The 17561-nt window shown below is 49.9% G+C and overlaps 1 protein-coding gene across 3 annotated transcripts in view; it reads right to left on the minus strand.

Moving 5' to 3' along the window:
• Positions 1-2118: 2118 nt before the first annotated feature.
• Positions 2119-17561, minus strand: part of DENND3 (DENN domain containing 3) — a 53193-nt gene continuing 37750 nt past the window's right edge. For 2 of the 3 annotated variants that reach the window (XM_040261709.1, XM_040261711.1), the window contains 6 exons: positions 16440-16579; positions 12300-12460; positions 10973-11106; positions 6278-6396; positions 6059-6196; positions 2119-5958 (listed from right to left, as the gene is read on the minus strand). In XM_040261709.1, coding sequence (XP_040117643.1) covers positions 5758-5958; positions 6059-6196; positions 6278-6396; positions 10973-11106; positions 12300-12460; positions 16440-16579 — 893 coding nt within the window. In that variant the 3' untranslated portion in view covers positions 2119-5757. The remainder of the gene's footprint in view (positions 5959-6058; positions 6197-6277; positions 6397-10972; positions 11107-12299; positions 12461-16439; positions 16580-17561) is intronic. The other variant, XM_040261710.1, reaches the window with a different exon arrangement.

Genomic DNA, 17561 nt, shown 5'->3' on the forward strand with positions numbered 1-17561 from the left:
CGTGCAAGTCGGGGAGGGGTTGCGGTCACCAAGGGGCTTATCAGGGCGATCCATCCTGGTCATCAAAGGGATGGAGGCTGGGACGCCCCGGAGCCTAGTCCTGCGCTGTGCCATGAGCGCCCCGCGGGCGGAACCCGAGCACACCTCACGGTCGGAGGGACCAAGGGGCTCCTGGGGACTAAAGGGGACCATGCATCGCGCCTCCTGCGGCTGCGCCGGCCGCGAGAGGCGGGCCCTCCCTGCGGGGCGGAGCTTGGAGTCCCAGCACCGCCCTCGTCCCCTTCGCGGCCGAGCGAGTTGGCAGCGCCCTCTGGCGTCCGCCGGGGGTGCGTATAACCCCGAGACCTCCCGCCCCGGGGGCCGCACCAGGCGCCGGCAGGAGGGTGCGCAGGCTCAGGGGTATGTCACCGAAAACGAGCGCCTCGGACCCCGTCTCAACCCGGAAGCCTCCACATCTGTCCCACCGCTGTTAGTGCAGAATCAATGCTTTGTTTGGGTTTTACAGGTGAACCACCCGACATGTCGGGCTTCCCTGGTGTCTAAGCGGTTAGAGCATCTGCCCGCAATGCGGTAGACCTGGGTTCGATCCCCGGATCAGGAAGATCCCCTGGAGAAGGAAATGGCAACCCACTCCAGTATTCTTGCCATGGACAGAGGAGCCTGGTGGGTACAGTGAACGGGGTCGCAAAGAGTCCGACACAACTGAGCGACTTCACTTTCATGTAGAGTTTGCAATCTACATTTTTTGTTTACCAAAATACTTGTACATCTTTCTTATTAGCACGGATTGGTCTACTACATTCGTTTAACAATATGAACCGAAGTTTTTGTGTGGGATGTTGTTTTAATTTTTATTGGCAAATCAGAGAAAATTTATATTTTGTTCATCTTGTCTATTATCACCTGTCTGTAACTCATCTGTCATTGTAAAAATTCACTGATTTGTGTTTCTGGTAGGTATGCCTTAGGATTTTCCTGTAAGTGGGAGAAGAAAAAAATTATTAGTGAAAAGAGTTGAATTCTTAGTGGGAAATCTCACATTTGGCTTCAAACTCTACAGAGAACACACTGGCATTAATTACAGACTTTTTATCTGCTTCCCATTTGCACAATTCTTTTTGCATCATTCTGCTCACATCATGCTTGGTTCTGCCAACAAAATTGAGAGATTGTATAATTCTATATATTATATAATTATATAACAATTATATATATTTGGCTGCACAGCACAGCATATGAGATCTTAATTCCCCCACCAGGGATTAAACCTGTGCCCCCAGCAGTAGAAGCACAGAGTCCTAATCACTGGATTGCCAAGGAAGTCCCTGTATAATAATTTTTAGGTCAAGAAACTGAGCTCTGAGATACTAGAAAGTGGACACATAGTGTCTTTCCCAGGTGCTCAGAAATGATAGACACACACACACATACACTCAAAGACAAGGCAGGACTCTTCCAGAGGTCCACAAACTACGAGGGAGCCTGGACGGGTATGCAGTCGCATCTCTGTGGTTTTCATCTGTGTTTCCTTAGATGCTAAGCATCTTTTCCTGTGTTTGCAATTTATATATCTTCTTTGGTGAAATCTCTAACCTAGTTTTTTGTCCTATGTTTTGGTTGTTTTCCATGTTACTTTTGACTTCTCAGGATAGAATTCCTTTATCTGACACATAATTTGTAAAGATTTTCTCCCAATCTGTAAGAGAAAGAAGTCTGCCTTATTTCTGATTTCAGAGTGAAAACACTGTCTTCACCATTAAGTCCAATGTTTGTGGGCTTTAGCTGCTCTTTATCCAGCTGAAGAAGTTTCCTTCTATTCCTAGTTTGCTGAGAGTTCTTAACATGAATGGATATTGAATTATGTCAGATATTGTTTCTGAATCTATTGAGATGAACTTGTGTTTTCTCTTTTTGCATTTGTTAAGATGGTGAGTTACATCAACTGGTCTTGAATATTAAGCCAACTTTGTATTCCTGTGCTGAATTTCCTTGATCATAAGGTAATGTCCTTTTTATGTATTGCTAGATTTGATTTTCTAAACGTTTAAAAAAGATTTTAATGTTTTTGAGGGAAATTGGTATTTTTTTCTTTGTAATATCTGTTATTTTGTAGCCTGGTAATATGTCTTATTAATGCTATAGGAAGCATTCAACTCTTCTATTTTCATGAAAAGAATGAGCAAATTTGTATTATTTATTCCTTTGTCATTTTTTCCTGTCGTTTTTTAAATTATGGATTAAATTTCTTTATTATAAATAAGTCTATTCAGGTATCTATTTCTTCTTAGTCATGGTTGTTTATATCTTTTACTAAATTTTCCATTCCATCTAAGTTTGATGCCAAATTTACTGGCATCAAATTCAAAATATTCCCTAATTCTTTAACATCTGTAGAATCCGTAGTGATTTTCTTGTTTTTTTAAAGTGGGTGAATTTACACAGTGACACGAACAGGTCCAATGTTCTATGAACATTCTGATATATGCCTACTCCTAATACTCAATCTGCATGAAATGGTTTCTTCAGATAATTCTCTCGATGCCTTCCAGCTTACCCCCGATCCCCACTGATATGAATTCAGTTATCATGATTGTTTTTGTCTGGTTTGAACTTCATATAAATGAAAACAGCAGCCTTTGTGTCAACTTTGCCCAGCATGTTTTGGAGAATCAAACACATTGCTGTTCCTTTTTTTTTTTTTTTAACTGCTGTATAGAATTCCATTCTGCAGCTATATTATATCCATTCTCCAGCTGATGGGTGTTTCCAGCACAGGGCTATTACAGATAAAGATGCTATGGAGATTCTCGTGAGTCTCTGTATAGACATATGTTTTGCTTTATCTTGGGTAAAAAGCTAAGTGTGGCATTGTGGAGTTGTAGGGTGGGTATGTGTCTAAAAGAAACTGACGGCTTACCCAGTGGTTCTGCTGTTTTTATCCAGTTATGGATGGAGACACCATCTGCTCCACGTCCTCATCTTTATTTGTTGTTGTGAATCTTAATCAAGTATACAAGTGTTATTTCACTGTGGTTTGACACTCCTGGTGACTCATGATTTTAAGCCTCTTTTCAAACCGGCCATTGATATACCTTCTTTAGTGAAGAATCTTTTGCCCATTTAAAAAATTTTCTTTTTATTGATCCACAGGAGCACTTTATATATTTTGGATGCAAGTCTTTGTCGGACATAGCACTGTCAATATTTTCACTCATCTGTGGTTTCTCTTTTCATTTAATGGCATATTTTGATGAAGTCTAATACATTAATTTCTTCTTTTGTATTTAGCACTTTTTGTATTGTTTCTCAAAAAAAAATCTTTGTCTATACCAAGGTTGCAGATATTTTAATATTTTTAAAATTGAAGTACAGTTGGTTTATAATGTGTTAATTCCTGCTGTACAGCAAAGTGATTGAGTTACACGCATATACACTTTTTAAAATATTTTCTATTATGGTTTATCATAGGATATGGACTATAGTTCTCTGTGCTATACAGCAGGACCTTGTATATCCATTCTGTCTATGAACGCTTACACCTGCTAACCCCAGCCTCCTACCCCATTCCTCCCCAACCCCCTTACCTACCACCAGTCTGTTGTCTGTGTCCTTGAGTATGCTTGTCTCATGGATAGGTTCATTTGCCATATTTTAGAGTCCACAAGTAAGGCTTATCATATGGTGATTGTCTTTCTCTTTCTGGCTTACTTCGCTCAGTGTGATCCTCTCTAGCGGCGCCCATGTTGCTGTAAACGGCATCCTTTTGCTCTCTTTATGGCTGGATAGCATTCCATCATGTGTGCATGCCACGTCTTTATCCGTTCTGTTGATGGACATTCAGGTTGCCTCCATGTTGGGCTGCTGTGTATAGTGCCACGATGAACAGGGGTGCATGTGTCTTTTTTTTTTAAATATTTGGCTGTGTCGGGTCTCAGCTGTGGCTCGTGGGCTTAGCTGCTCTGTGGCATGTGGGATCTTAGTTCCCCGACCAGGGATCAAACCCATATCCCCTGCATTGCAAAGTGGATTCTTAACCAGTAGACCACCAGGGAAGTCCTGCATGTATCTTTCTGAATTATAGTTTTCTCTGGAAATATGCCCAGGAGTGGGATGGCTGGATCATATGGCGATTCTATGTTTAGCTCTTTAAGGAACCTTCATGCTGTTTTCCGTAGTGGCTGCACCAACTTATCCACCCACCAGCAGTGTGGGAGGGTTCCCCTTCCTCCATACCCTCTCCAGAATTTGTTATTTGTAGACTGTTGAATGATGTCCATTCTGACTGCTGTAAGGTGCTACCTCATTGTCACTCTGATTTGAATTTCTCTGATAATTAGTGATGTCGAGCAGTCCTGTACTATTTTAAAGAAGCCCCCCACAAGTTAACGTTGGCTAAAGTACAGAAACTGGAAGCAGTGTTAGTACATGAGAATTTATTCCTGAAGAGGTGAAAATACCTGGGTGCACGTGGGTGGAAATTCAATAATTTATGTGGATTTGTGACGGGCTTTTACCCTAGTTTTTCATGTGTGTACAAAGCCGGAATGCCACCTTCTGCCCTCTGCTGCTCGTCTCGTCTTCCCTCTAGAAGTCAGGGGAACATACCTTCCCCAGAAGGACAGACTGGGAGGATTCAGCCGCCTGGCTCTTCTCTGCACCACAGTCTCAGAACATGATCAGACCTTCCAGAATGTTTGGGTTCTATAGACCTAGCCAGAGGCTGGGCCACAGCTCTCAACCAGCAGTCATTGCAAATGCCTCAGAAGCCTGGCTGTGTGCTGGGGGCCTGACAGGATGTCTAACCAGGTTCCCCAAACCCAGGGCAGAGGGTGTGGCAGCCAGCCTCCTGTGGCGGAGCACACCGTGGGTCCACGGGGGACAGCCTGGGGCCCGGACGCAGCGCTCCCTCCATGCCCAGCAGCCAAGCCGAAACAGGGACGAAAACTCAATGTTACAGTAAAATTGTACAAAACGTCTTTTGCTAGTATGATTATCTTCAGTTAAATAATAAGGCACTGTCTACACATACATTACATGCTGTGCACCCAGGATCCGGATGCAGCAGAAATAGACACGTGTGTCTGGTAAGGGTTTGTTTGTACTGTTTTAGATAGAATGCTGATCTTTGGTATAAAAAGGGTCTCTTTTCATTATAAAAACACTGCATTTGTTAAAAAGAAAAAACACAGAGCCTGTCTCAGCCCCATGCAGACAGCCTCACCCCAGTGCTGTCCCCTCCCTGGGCAGGCTCTGCCACCTGCTCTGACGGGCAACAGCAAGGGCAGGTGCAAACCTACTCAACCACAATGTGGTCATTTAAAAGCAGCCCTTCTCGTGAGCTTTGCTGGAAACAGGAGGTCAGCGTGCGGCCACCGGGCTCCTGTGAGCCTGGCGCCTGGTGTCTGGTGAGTGACTGTGGGAAGCAGGCGGGAAGGCACAGCCAGAGACCAGCAGTCTATAGCTCACAGGTGCTTTGGCCCAACGGCTCCCCGCTGGCCTGGCGCTGGCCCAGGGTGTAGATTCTGGGACCATCCAGACATCACAGGAGGGCTTCTCGGCAGAGGCTGCCAAAACGGTCCAGTTTCATCAGCCAGCATCCATGAGGGGAAGTGTGCCAACAGCGGTCAGAGAGCCCAGGAGGCCCTGCAGTGGGCACCCCCCAACGCTGGGCGGACGGCCCCAGCCGGCTCGGACTGCCTCCCTTGGGGAAGCACCAGCAGCTGGCTGAAGGCACGTCACAGGGCACACACCCCCTCGTCACTCGACCTTCCAGATGGCAATCTTCCCCTCCTCACGGCCGGCGCCGCTCAGCACGTATCGGTCCTCCGCGGAGCACAGCGTCTTCACCGTGTCCGCGTGGGCCACCAGCTCCTTCTCCACCGTCCTCCTCTCCGCATCCATCACATAGATCTTCCCCTTCAGTCGCCCCTGTGACAGCCCCGTGGCGCCTACCCAGATCTGCCAGGAAAAGCGGGCATCACATGTGTAGCCCAGCTGGGAGGTGTGTGGGGTCACTGGGCAGGCAGCAAGGGGTACCCCCAGGCCCACATCCTCTCACCTGCTTCTTCACCTTGATCATGCAGTTGATCTCAGAGCAGTCCTGGAGGTGGATCCTCTGCGGGGGCTGGGCTAGGTCCTGCAGGCTCCAGACGTAGACGTCGGGGTACCCAGCACAGGCCGCCCAGAGCTGCTCCTGCTAAAGTGAAACGGGTCAGGGCGAGCACAGTGGCAGTCCCGCAGCTCGGGGGCACCAGCCCAGCCCAATGTGCCAGGGTACCTCAGGCATGAGCTGGAATCCCCGGAAGGAGGTGCCTGTCTCTTTAAATCTCACGTTGATCTTCAGCTCTTGAAAAGGAGATCCATTCATGTTTACCACCAGGATGCTGTCTCCAGTGCCTGCAGGACCGAAGAGCAGGATGAGGGGCGGGCACAGTGAACGTGAAGCGCAGGGACAAAAGGGCCGTGAGGGCTTGGGGTGACCAGCAGGCCACGGCCCCTTCCCCACATCTGAGTGCGGCATGAGACACTCTAACTGTAGCCTCCGTGTTACAGGCCTAGACAGCATATTAGAAAGCAGAGACATTACTTTGCCGACAAAGGTCCATCTAGTCAAGGCTGTGGTTTTTCCAGTAGTCATGTATGGATGTGACTGTTGGACTATAAAGAAAGCTGAGCGCAGAAAAATTGATGCTTTTGAACTCTGGTATTGGAGAAGACTCTTGAAAGTCCCTTGGACTGCAAGGAGAACCAACCAGTCCATTCTAAAGGAAATCAGTCCTGAATATTCATTGGAAGGACTGATGCTGAAGCTGAAACTCCAATACTTCGGCCACCTGATGAGTAGAACTGACTCATTGGAAAAGACCCTGATGCTGGGAAAGATCGAAGGTGGGAGGAGAAGGGGACGGCAGAGGATGAGATGGTTGGATGGCATCACCGACTCGATGGACATGACTTTGAGTAAACTCCAGGAGTTGGTGATGGACAGGGAGGCCTGGTGGGCTGCAGTCCATGGGGTCGCAAAAAGTTGGACACGACTGAGTGAGTGAACTGAACCTCCACATGGTGCTTTCACTCTTCCCTCAGAGACCTTTGGGCGGTTAGCACTATCTTTACCGACGAGGAAGCGAGTGGAATTCTTCCTGCCCCGGTTATTTGCAGCCACGCCATGTACTATCCCCGTGGGTAAAGATCAGAGCTCTAGGTGATGGTTACCAGCCTTGTGGGACACATCTTTCTGTTGAAGCTCCTCTCTGCTTCTATTAATCACTCAAGCAAACCAAGTCTCCACAACATGAGAGCTACAGGTCATCAAAATTATCCAGCAGCAAGGTCATCAGATCAAGGCTCCAAGGGAGATGGAGTCAGGTTCAAGATGAGCTGAGGAGCTGCAGGGCTGTCTTCTCAGGGTTTTTATTGCCTGCTCCCTCTGCCTCCCACCCTTCATGAAGCCACAGGGACAGGAGGACGCAGCCCCGCCCTGCGGGCAGCACCGTCTGGCTGCAGAGGGAGGAGGTGCAAGCCCCCATAAGGGCTCCAGCTTCCTGTCACAGTGGGTGGACTCCAAGCCCACCGAGAAGTGACCCTTGGCAGAGCTCAGGCCTCGGGAGCTCAGCTGGGCTCTCAGTCACAGGAGGCGAGAGCCTCTCCTTCCTGCCTGAGGCCTAATAGGAACCCCAGCATCCCTCCAGGAAGGCTTTCATCCCGAGATGCCATCATCTGCTTGGCCTAGTTAAGAAGGTCCTTTCAGATGCTTCTACTTGTTAGGAATACCAGGGCAGCAGGACGCCCTGCCAAGAGGCGCTAATGCCCCCAGGGACCCCCCTCTTTAGTGCCGACCAGCATGCTCACTGCCCACCAACACTGCAGAGGGCGGCAGGCAGACTTCACAGCCACCCAGCCTGTGTGAGCGTGCAGGGGCCTGCTGCACATGGAGCAGGGGGTGGGGCCACAGATGTGGGTGAACTGATCACTGGCCTCGAGGTGCCCAGCCCGCCAGGGCCGCCTTCTGGGGTAACTGTCAGTGATCTTCACAGTCACTGACGCTCCAAGGCCCACGTTCTGCCTCTAGCATCTCCCAGCCGCCAGCCTGCTCTCCAGGGGAAAGATGGTGGCATTTCCACCTCACTTTTGAGAGGAGCAGAGAGACTGAGGTACCAGGGACCAGCCCAAAGTGACCAGTCATCTGTGACGACCCCAGATCTGACACCGAATGCACACGGAGGCTGCAGCCTGGACCACACATGCACCTCCCGGTGCCCACCTCTGACCGCAGGGAGCAGGACTGTGTCGCTCCCTCCCAGTAACCCGAGCCACGTCCTGTGAGGGGTGCTCAGGCCTCGGGGGCGGGGTGGTGCTGCAGCAGACGCAGACTTAGGAGAGGGCACAGAGGGTACAAGACAGTGGCCAGACTGGAGAGGGAAGGGAGGACCCCCAGGCTCGCCTCACCCGGGCCTGTGGGGGAGTCAGAGGCGTCGCCCGGCCCCTCCACACTCACACCCTTTCAGGCTGTACCTCGGCGCCCACAGACCTCGTCAGCTGAGTGACCGAGGTTTTAGCTTGTTATCCTTCCTTAAAGACTTGGAACAGCACTTCACAGGAAACGCTGTTCTTTATCCAAAGAAACCCTGCTTTCCCCTTGTGCTTTTCTCATTGTTAAATAGGAAAACTACTTACTGTACTCATTACCCTGAAAACGAGGTTATCTACCCTTATCCTAATCTGTTGTATCCCTCCCTGTATTTAACAGGGACCTTTTAGTCCCAAATGCATCCGTGAATGGACACACACACACACAGTCACCGGAGACCAACCAAAGCTGAAGGATATAGTCTTGGGAAGCACAAAACTCGGTGAGCGGCACAGTTCCTGGGGTTCCCCTCAGTTCAAGAAAGTAAACCACAAGCAAGATCAACACAAAGCCCTTCACACCCAAGCACACTATTCCAACTCCTGCAAACCAGAGACAGGACCTTAAAAGCAGCCACTGACCCCAGACACTTTCTATTCAGCAGAACAGTGGGAATGACAGCCGACTGCTCATCAGGAACAAGAAGAGCTGTGAGACGATGGAACAACATGTCTAGTGCAGGGAAACTACACCTGTCAGCCTGGACTCTGTTTACAGCAGACACAGGTCATTGGAAAAACTAAGTCTAAGAGGCAGCATGATGCAAGGCAGAAACCTGAATTTTCTTTCAGAAGGGATGAAGCGCACCAGAAATGATAAATATATGGAACAAAATAAAGTTTTTTCTTAATTTCTTTGCAAGACCATTGAGTACTTAGGCAAAATTTTCTAAAATATGAAGTTTATCACAATCATAGCAATAAAATATGGCATTTAACAACAATGGGAAGGGGAAAGAAAGGTAAGTGGGATTAATTCTACTGCTGTGCCCTGTGTCCATTATACATGAAGTGGTGTAACAGTTACTGAAGGTATGTAGTGAGAAGTAAAGGTTGCATATTGAAATCCTTAGAGCTGTTGCTAAAAAGTAGAACAAAGCCCAAAGAACTAAAGAGACAAGAAAGAAGATTAAATTGAATATTTAAAATAAAATTTTTAAAAAGCCCAAAAGGAGGCAGGAAAGAAGTAACAAAAGAAGTACAGATGGGAAAATGGAGAAAAAAAAAAGGTTTACACCCAGCCATGACACGACTGAGTGAGTTCACTTTCACTTTTCACTTTCATGCACTGGAGAAGGACATGGCAACCCACTCCAGTGTTCCTGCCTGGAGAATCCCAGGGACAGGGGAGCCTGGTGGGCTGCCGTCTATGGGGTTGCACAGAGTCGGACACGACTGAAGCGACTTAGCAGCAGCAGCAGCATGTCATTAATCGCCTTGAAAGTGAGAAGACCTACGACCACAGGATCTGAATAGCCATGTCTCTGAAGAAAACACAGACATGGCAAACAGTCCATGAGTCATCGGGGGAAATGCAACCAAAGTCACAGTGAGATACCACTTCACACCCACCAGGACCGTTATAATAAAAAATAGATGACAGGTTTGGTTAGGATGGGGAGGAACTGGAAGCCTCATATACCACTGGTGGGGATATAAAACTATATGGCAGCTTCAGAAAAGATGACAGTTTCTCAGATGGTGAAACATGGCTAGCCCAGGTCCACCCCAGGGGAACCAGTAACATGTTGCCTGTCCTGAGCCAGATGAAAAGAGTGCACGCTGTAGAGCCCATCTACAGCAAGTTCGGGAACCAGGAAAACAAACCCAGAGAGAACTCAGAACAGGCATTTCCCTGGAGAGGGGCCCGGCCGGACCAGCGGCCCTGATGGAAACGTTCTGTGTCTCCCGCGTCAGCTGTTACGTGGTGTGCACTTTCAACACATAGCGAACTTCACACACGTTGTGCGTCTCATCACAGGTAAAACAACCTTCGACTTAAAAAGGTATCCATGACCATCATCCGTGGGATCTGGCACACGGTAGCAAAGCCTTCAAAGCGCAGGCCACCTTCATGCTGTGGTGTTCATAAATACAGAAGCCACGCCTCAGGCGTCTGCACCTCCCCATCACAACCTGGCCCCCTGCTTGCTTAGGACCACACACGTCAGCACACAGAGGATGGGGCCAGGAGGGCTGCGGGAGGAGCAGCCCTGGCCCCAGGGGCGCAGCGAGAGCAGGAGGGAGGCGCACTGGGAGGGGAGGGGCGGGGCAGTGGGAAGGGCGGGGCACGGGTGGGAGGGGCACAGGGAGGGGCAGCGAGAGGGGGAGGGGCACTGGGAGGAGGGGGGCACAGGGAGGGGGGGCAGCGAGAGGGAGAGGGGTACTGGGGGGGGGAAGGAGGAACGGGAAGGGGGCCCGGGAAGGGGGGGGGCAGCGGGCAGCCGCACACTCCGAAGGGATGTGGGGAGCAGGGGCACAAAGAAGGAACCTGCATTCTGAAGCCCCATTCGAAGCGGAAGAAAGGGCGTGGCCTCTTCCCGGGCAGGGCCGGGGCACTTACAGCACCAGAGGCGGCCGCCGTGCAGTCTGATGGCCGAGAGCCCTCCACCGGGCACCTGGAACCTGCCGGTCACCTGCAGGGAGCTTGCGTTCCACGCCAGGACCGTTCCGTCCGCGCTGCACGAGTACACGGTGCTGGGGGGTGAACACACGCACACTTAACTGCGGCCCCGAGAAGACCACACGGTGGTGACGATGACTCTGATGATGGGAAGATGGCCCTTCCATCCAGAAAGAACAAGCTGCCAGCAGGCACAGCACGTACGGCCCCGCCCGCGGGGACGCCAGGGTGGTGGGGGTAAGCTCAGCACCCACGCCTGCCCCCAGCACCTCCCACCACGGTTCGCTGTCCCTCCATCAGGGACTGTGAGCAGAACCTCAGTAAAATCTACCTCCCCCAACAAGGGGCCAGAAACCCAGCACTCCCTGCACCCCTGCACAGGCGAGGTCAAGGGTCAGCAGGGCTCAGGCACTGGCAGCTGTAGGGGGCGGGCCCTTCTGATGGCGTGTCACCTTCGACGGGACACACGGCACCCCGACACTCGGGGGACAGGAGGGTGGGGTGGCTCCAAGGGAGCCCCCAAAAAGGAGCCATGCCACAGTCACTTGTGTCTACTTGCTCCCAGGCCACAGCGGGAAGGGGGCTCCGCCTGGCGCTCAGTGCCCCCCACCCCTCACCTGCCGCGTGCCAGGCCCTGATCCAGGCCCAGGCCACAGCGAGAGAACAGCCAGGGGCTGCCCTCGGGGCCTGCCAGTCTCAATGTAGTAAGGACAGGGAGGAATGAGGTGAGGTTCAGTAGCTGGTGGGCTGAACTGCGGTCCTGAAGAGAGATATGTTGATGCCCTTACCCTCCAGCACTTCAAATGCCACCTCAGTTCACAGCAGCGTCTTCACAGAAGTAGTTAAATGACGCTAACAGGGTGGACCCTCATCCAGCTACTGACCAGCGTCCTGATAAGAAGGGTACAGCTGGACACAGGCACACGGGGGTCCCATGCTAAGACAGAGGACTCCAGTGATGCGTCCACAGGCCAAGGACAGCAGGCCGACCCCAGAGCCAGGGAACGGGCGGGGAGGCCAGGGGCCCACTGCGTGCCCACCATGCTCACCCGGAGGGGGTCTCTGACCATGTCTTCAGACCACTTCTCTGTACCCACAACCAGAGCCATGCAGGGATGTCCCCTGGCTCGCCTGCCAGACCCACTTCGCTCCCCCTGCCCAGCCCGGGCCCTGCCGGCCGTCACCCACAGCCACCGAGATCCTGCCCTCTGGGACCGCGACCCATCCATGAGCCAGGCAGCACCCCACCCAGTATAGCCCACCGCACCTGGGCGCCTGCAGCCCGTCCTGCACAGCCAGGCCCGTGACACTGGAGCGGTGGTCAGTGAGCTGCTTGTTGCAGGACATGCTGTGGACGTTGATGATGTAGATGACTGAGTCCTCCGAGCCGACCCACACCTGGCTCTGCTCCGCCATCACCATGCAGTTCTGTCGGCCCAAGGAGACAGCAGCGCGGTCAGCGGCTTGTGTGTCCCGCGCCGAGCCACCGCTCCTGGGGACCCACAGGCTCAGGTTCCTGCTGGCCTCAGGTCACACTGCTGTCACGCGATCAACACGGCATCACTGATGTGCGCTTCTGTTTAAGGACACCTTTGATCCTTGAACAACGCAGGTCCGAACTGCGTCCACACCTTCTCCATAAGGCTCTTCAGCTCTAATTAGGGCACCATTTTAAACAGCAAAATCACACACACACACACACACACAAAGCACAAAAATGTGAAAGACGTGGCACTAAATAGGCCGTGAAAAGGCCACCTGTGCACAGCTTGAGCTGACCCCAGAGGCAGAGTCGCCTCACCCGACCTCAGATAAAACGTGCACTCAGCTCCCAGGCCCTGGACAACCATGAAAGCTCCATTAGCGTTTGTTTTGGGGCCACAAATCAATGAGCGATGAGGCAAATCTGCAAACCATGATGACTGACTGCACACTAGCAAGAAAACAAAACCACCAGTGCTCCCGCAGCTGGAGACAGCTCTCAGGGATTCCGGCGTGGCAAAAATGACAACAGTGATTATCTGTAAAGTTTCCGAGATTAGAAATTAAGGGCTAAAACACTGAAAAGTTATTAAAGCCACGTAAACGTGTGAACCATAAGTGTGTCTGCTGGTACATCTCAACCAACACAACTGCATCCCTAAAAATGTCCTGAGCTGGTGTCGGACTTCATCCAAGACACTAGCAACTTTTTACTGAAACTGAACAGATGTCTCAGGTTTTCAAATACAAGAATAACAGTTACATCATGTTGGAGGGGCTGAGGCTAGATCTAATACAGTAAATCACTATCAATGGTGGTTACTGTTACTTTTATCTGGTGGTTACCATTACTTATCTGGTGGTTACTTTTACTTATGGTTGCCACATGAAAGAGCTTATAAAAACTGATAATTTTACCAATACGTATTCTCGAAAGATGCTACTTTGCTAATTTCAGAATTAATTATTTTAAAAAGCCCTTTTGTGGCATCTACCAGAGAATTATTATAATTTCAGTAAAATGTCTTTCTTTAGTGGCCCAAGGATATCTCAGATAAACCACTCTGAACTCCAAATTTCAGAGGAGGCAGCATTTTCTAGAGATAATTGCCCAAGTTTCTGCCTGGTCAAATGATACAAAATGTCCCTGTGAAACTAGTGGGAAGATATTTTCACATAATTTGTTAACTTTCTGCTTTAATTAAATGTTGCCTGGCCTAAGTGGCTATCAATAGAGATTGATACAAAATGCAGCCATTCGATTTCATTTTCAGGAGGATTTTAAAGATTCTATTATTAAACAGTCTTTGAAATGCTTGTAACTAAGAAGCAACAGGAAAAAATTAAATTTTAGAGTAAGAATGATGTCCTTAATTGTTCCTTCTTGTTTTTTGTTTGATCTAAAGCATTATTAGGCTTCTATAAGTATTCTGCTCTAGTGTGCCTTGGATCCCGTTCCTTTATCATCCAAAGCTCGTTATTTGAGTATGGAGGGGGATGGTGTTGAGCAGCTTTAAGAATGATCCCCATCCTTTGGCAACATGGACTTGAATCACAGTGTGTCTATCTCAGCCCAGTTCTGGAGGCATAGACCGTGCCGTAGATTGTCCCCTTGTTTTTAGATGATGGAACGTGACCATCAGAGTGGATATAAGCTGAACACTTAGGTATGCAAACTTCACTTCACCTTGCTTTTCACATGAAAAAAAAAAAAGTTGTTTCATGTTAAAGGAGTTGGCATGAAAATTTTCCTAGCAAGACCCCTTGAGACAGTGGCTTCTTTTGTATCCTCTGAGGGTCCTGTATGGATGTGAGAGTTGGACTGTGAAGAAGGCTGAGTGCCGAAGAATTGATGCTTTTGAACTGTGGTGCTGGAGAAGACTCTTGAGAGTCCCTTGGACTGCAAGGAGATCCAACCAGTCCATTCTGAAGGAGATCAGCCCTGGGATTTCTTTGGAAGGAATGATGCTCAAGCTGAAACTCCAGTACTTTGGCCACCTCATGAGAAGAGTTGACTCACTGGAAAAAACTCTGATGCTGGGAGGGATTGGGGGCAGGAGGAGAAGGGGACGACCGAGGATGAGATGGCTGGATGGCATCACAGACTCGATGGACGTGAGTCTGAGTGAACTCCGGGAGATGGTGATGAACAGGGAGGCCTGGCATGCTGAGATTCATGGGGTCGCAAAGAGTCGGACACGACTGAGCGACTGAACTGAACTGAACTGAACTGAGGGGCTTGACAGGATGAAGTCCTCCAGAGAGTAGGTGTGACAGCATTTTGAACAGCAAGGTAGTGTCACCAAAGACGCTCGAACCCCACCAGAAAGCACCGATCACCCCTCTCCTGGAAATACCAGAATTCACAAGGCCCGTTCCAGGTGTGGTTGTGTTAGGCCCTGGGGCAAGTGGGTGACATCACACAGAAACAAATGATTTTCAAAGAGCCATGAGGGGTCTTGAGAAACCTCCAAAAACCAGTGGGCTGATCCTGGTAGCACTAACAGCTAAAGACCTAACACTTGACCCTGGGTTTCTAGGGGGTCGGGTGAGGTGGTTTTTGCACGAAATTAAAAGACGCTTGCTCCTTGGAAGAAAAGCTATGACCAACCTAGATAGCATATTAAAAAGCAGAGATATTACTTTGCCAACAAAGTTCTGTCTAGTCAAAGCTATGGTTTTTCCAGTAGTCATGTATGGATGTGAGAGTTGGACTATAAAGAAAGCTGAGCGCTAAAGATGCTTTTGAACTGTGGTGTTGGAGAAGATTCATGAGAGTCCCTTGGACTGCAAGGAGATCCAACCAGTCCATCCTAAAGGAAATCAGTCTTAAATATTCATTGGAAGGACTGATGCTGAAGCTCCAATACTTTGGCCATCTGATGCGAAGAACTGACTCATCTGAAAAGACCCTGATGCTGGGAAAGATTGAAGGAAGGAGGAGAAGGAGACAAGAGAGGATGAGAAGGCTGAATGTCATCACTGACTCAATGGACATTAGTTTAAGTAAACTCCGGGAGTTGGTGATGGACAGGGAAGCCTGGCGTGCTGCAGTCCATGGGGTCACAAAGAATCGGACTCAACTGAGTGACTGAACTGAACTTTCTTTTAATAAAGTAAAGTTGACTAAGTTATCTGTGTAAAAGCTCAAACAACTGAGGTTTCTCAACCACGTGATAACTATAATATCATGCAAATTTTATTTAAGTGGTTCTCAGTCTTGACCCCAAATATGTTAAAATAATTCCAGTGTCTGCTTTTGGTGACTGGAAATGTAAATGTGAGAAGACAGCCCTGCCCTTCACAGGACTGAAATCCAGTTTTATAATAGTTTTCAGAGTGCGGGGGTGGTTAAAGCCATTATCTGCTCACTTAAACAAGAATAATTAAATGAAAGACAGAGCAGGTTCACATTCAATTCAAAAGCTCGAGATAAAAATGAAAACCCCTCAGGCTTCCTTGGTGGCTCAGTGATAAAGACTCTGCCTGGAGACACAGGTTCGATCCCTGATCCGGAAGATCCCACATGCTGTGGAGCGGCTAGGGCCGTGTGCCCCAACTGCTGAGCCTGTGCACTGGTGCCCAGGAATCACAGCTACCAAAGCCTCAATGTTCTAGAACCCGGGCTCCACAACAAGAGAAGCCGCTGCAATGAGAAGCACTGCGGCTAGAGAGTGGACCCTGCTCACCACACCTACAGGAAAGCCTGCACAGCGACAAAGACCCAGCACAGCCCAAAGCAGAGAAACGGAGACATAAAGCTTTAAAAAATGAAAGCCCTCACCCCGACTCAACAGGACTCGGTGATGCCGTGGGCTTCAAGTATCCCCTGCCTATGCAGGTGGACATGTTCGCTTTCCAAAACCGCAACTTAACCCAGAAGCGGATGAAAACTGTCCACACTGACAACACACTGTTTACTCACCAGCTTAGAAGTGCCCACTCTAAAGCAGTGCTGGTGAATCGTCCAGGAGGAAGCGTCGAATACGATCACCTTGCCCTCGTTCAGCGCGCACCATAATTTGGGGTGAGCGTCCTCCACTTTTTCGGCTGGGTCAAGATGCCCTGGAGAGGAGAGCAACCCGACATGTTGAAAGAGAACCCCCTGCCGCATCGGCATGCGATTTGTGATTTGTGCCAAGATGCAGGTCCTGCTCAGTGCCAGGTGCCACCCTAGGCGCCCAGGCTCCAAAGGCGAGCACAGCCTGAACCGCCAAGCCCCTTGGAGCTCAGAGTCATGGACCGGCTGGTTCAGCCAGAGAAGCACACAGACAGAGCCCACCCCCAGGCAGGATGGCAAGAGGCCAGAGCATTCTCTGGGGGAGTGCTTCAGGCAGCGGGAAGGGGGCTCAGGGACAGAGGGTGGGTCTGCGGCCGCTGCACCCCCCCACCCCACAACGAGCACGGCCGGTCTCCTGCTGTCCCCACGCGGCTACCCACACTGGGCACCATCGGTCTTTCCCACCGTGGCCGCTCTGACACCGTGAAGATTTTGATTTTTCACTTGTGATTTGTTTGCATTTCCTGGGCGCTCACGAGGCTGATGGCTTTAGTTGGGTGTCTGGATCTCCTCCATGGGGAAGTGTTTAGGCCTCCTGCCTGCTTCTGAATCGGGCTCTTACTCTCCTTGACTTGTAGCCGCTCTTTAAATACCACCGACTTCGAACACCCTGTGTCGAGTCTATCCTCTTACGAACATCCTTTCCAAGTCTGGGACCATCACTTTCACTCACTTGAAAGTTTCTTTTAAAAATCCTTTATATGGTCAAATTCACCAGCCTGTTCCTTTATGGCCCGTAGTTTTTACATGCTTTGCAACCTGTTTCCTTATCTTGAGGTCACGATTATCATCTGTACTATCATCTCCAAGCTTCATTTGCTTATGACTGCTTTTGCCGTTCACGTTCAGATCTCCATCCTTGGAGCCGATGGCCATGTGTGATCTGAGCTGTGCTTGAGCTCCATCTTCTCCCCATGGACCCACAGCATCCCAGCGCCTCCTACAATGGGGATAGTCTTTCCCCCGCCCCTGCTCTGTAGCACCAAC

Source organism: Oryx dammah, unplaced genomic scaffold (genome assembly GCF_014754425.2).
Source record: "Oryx dammah isolate SB20612 unplaced genomic scaffold, SCBI_Odam_1.1 HiC_scaffold_19, whole genome shotgun sequence".
NCBI lineage: Eukaryota > Metazoa > Chordata > Mammalia > Artiodactyla > Bovidae > Oryx > Oryx dammah.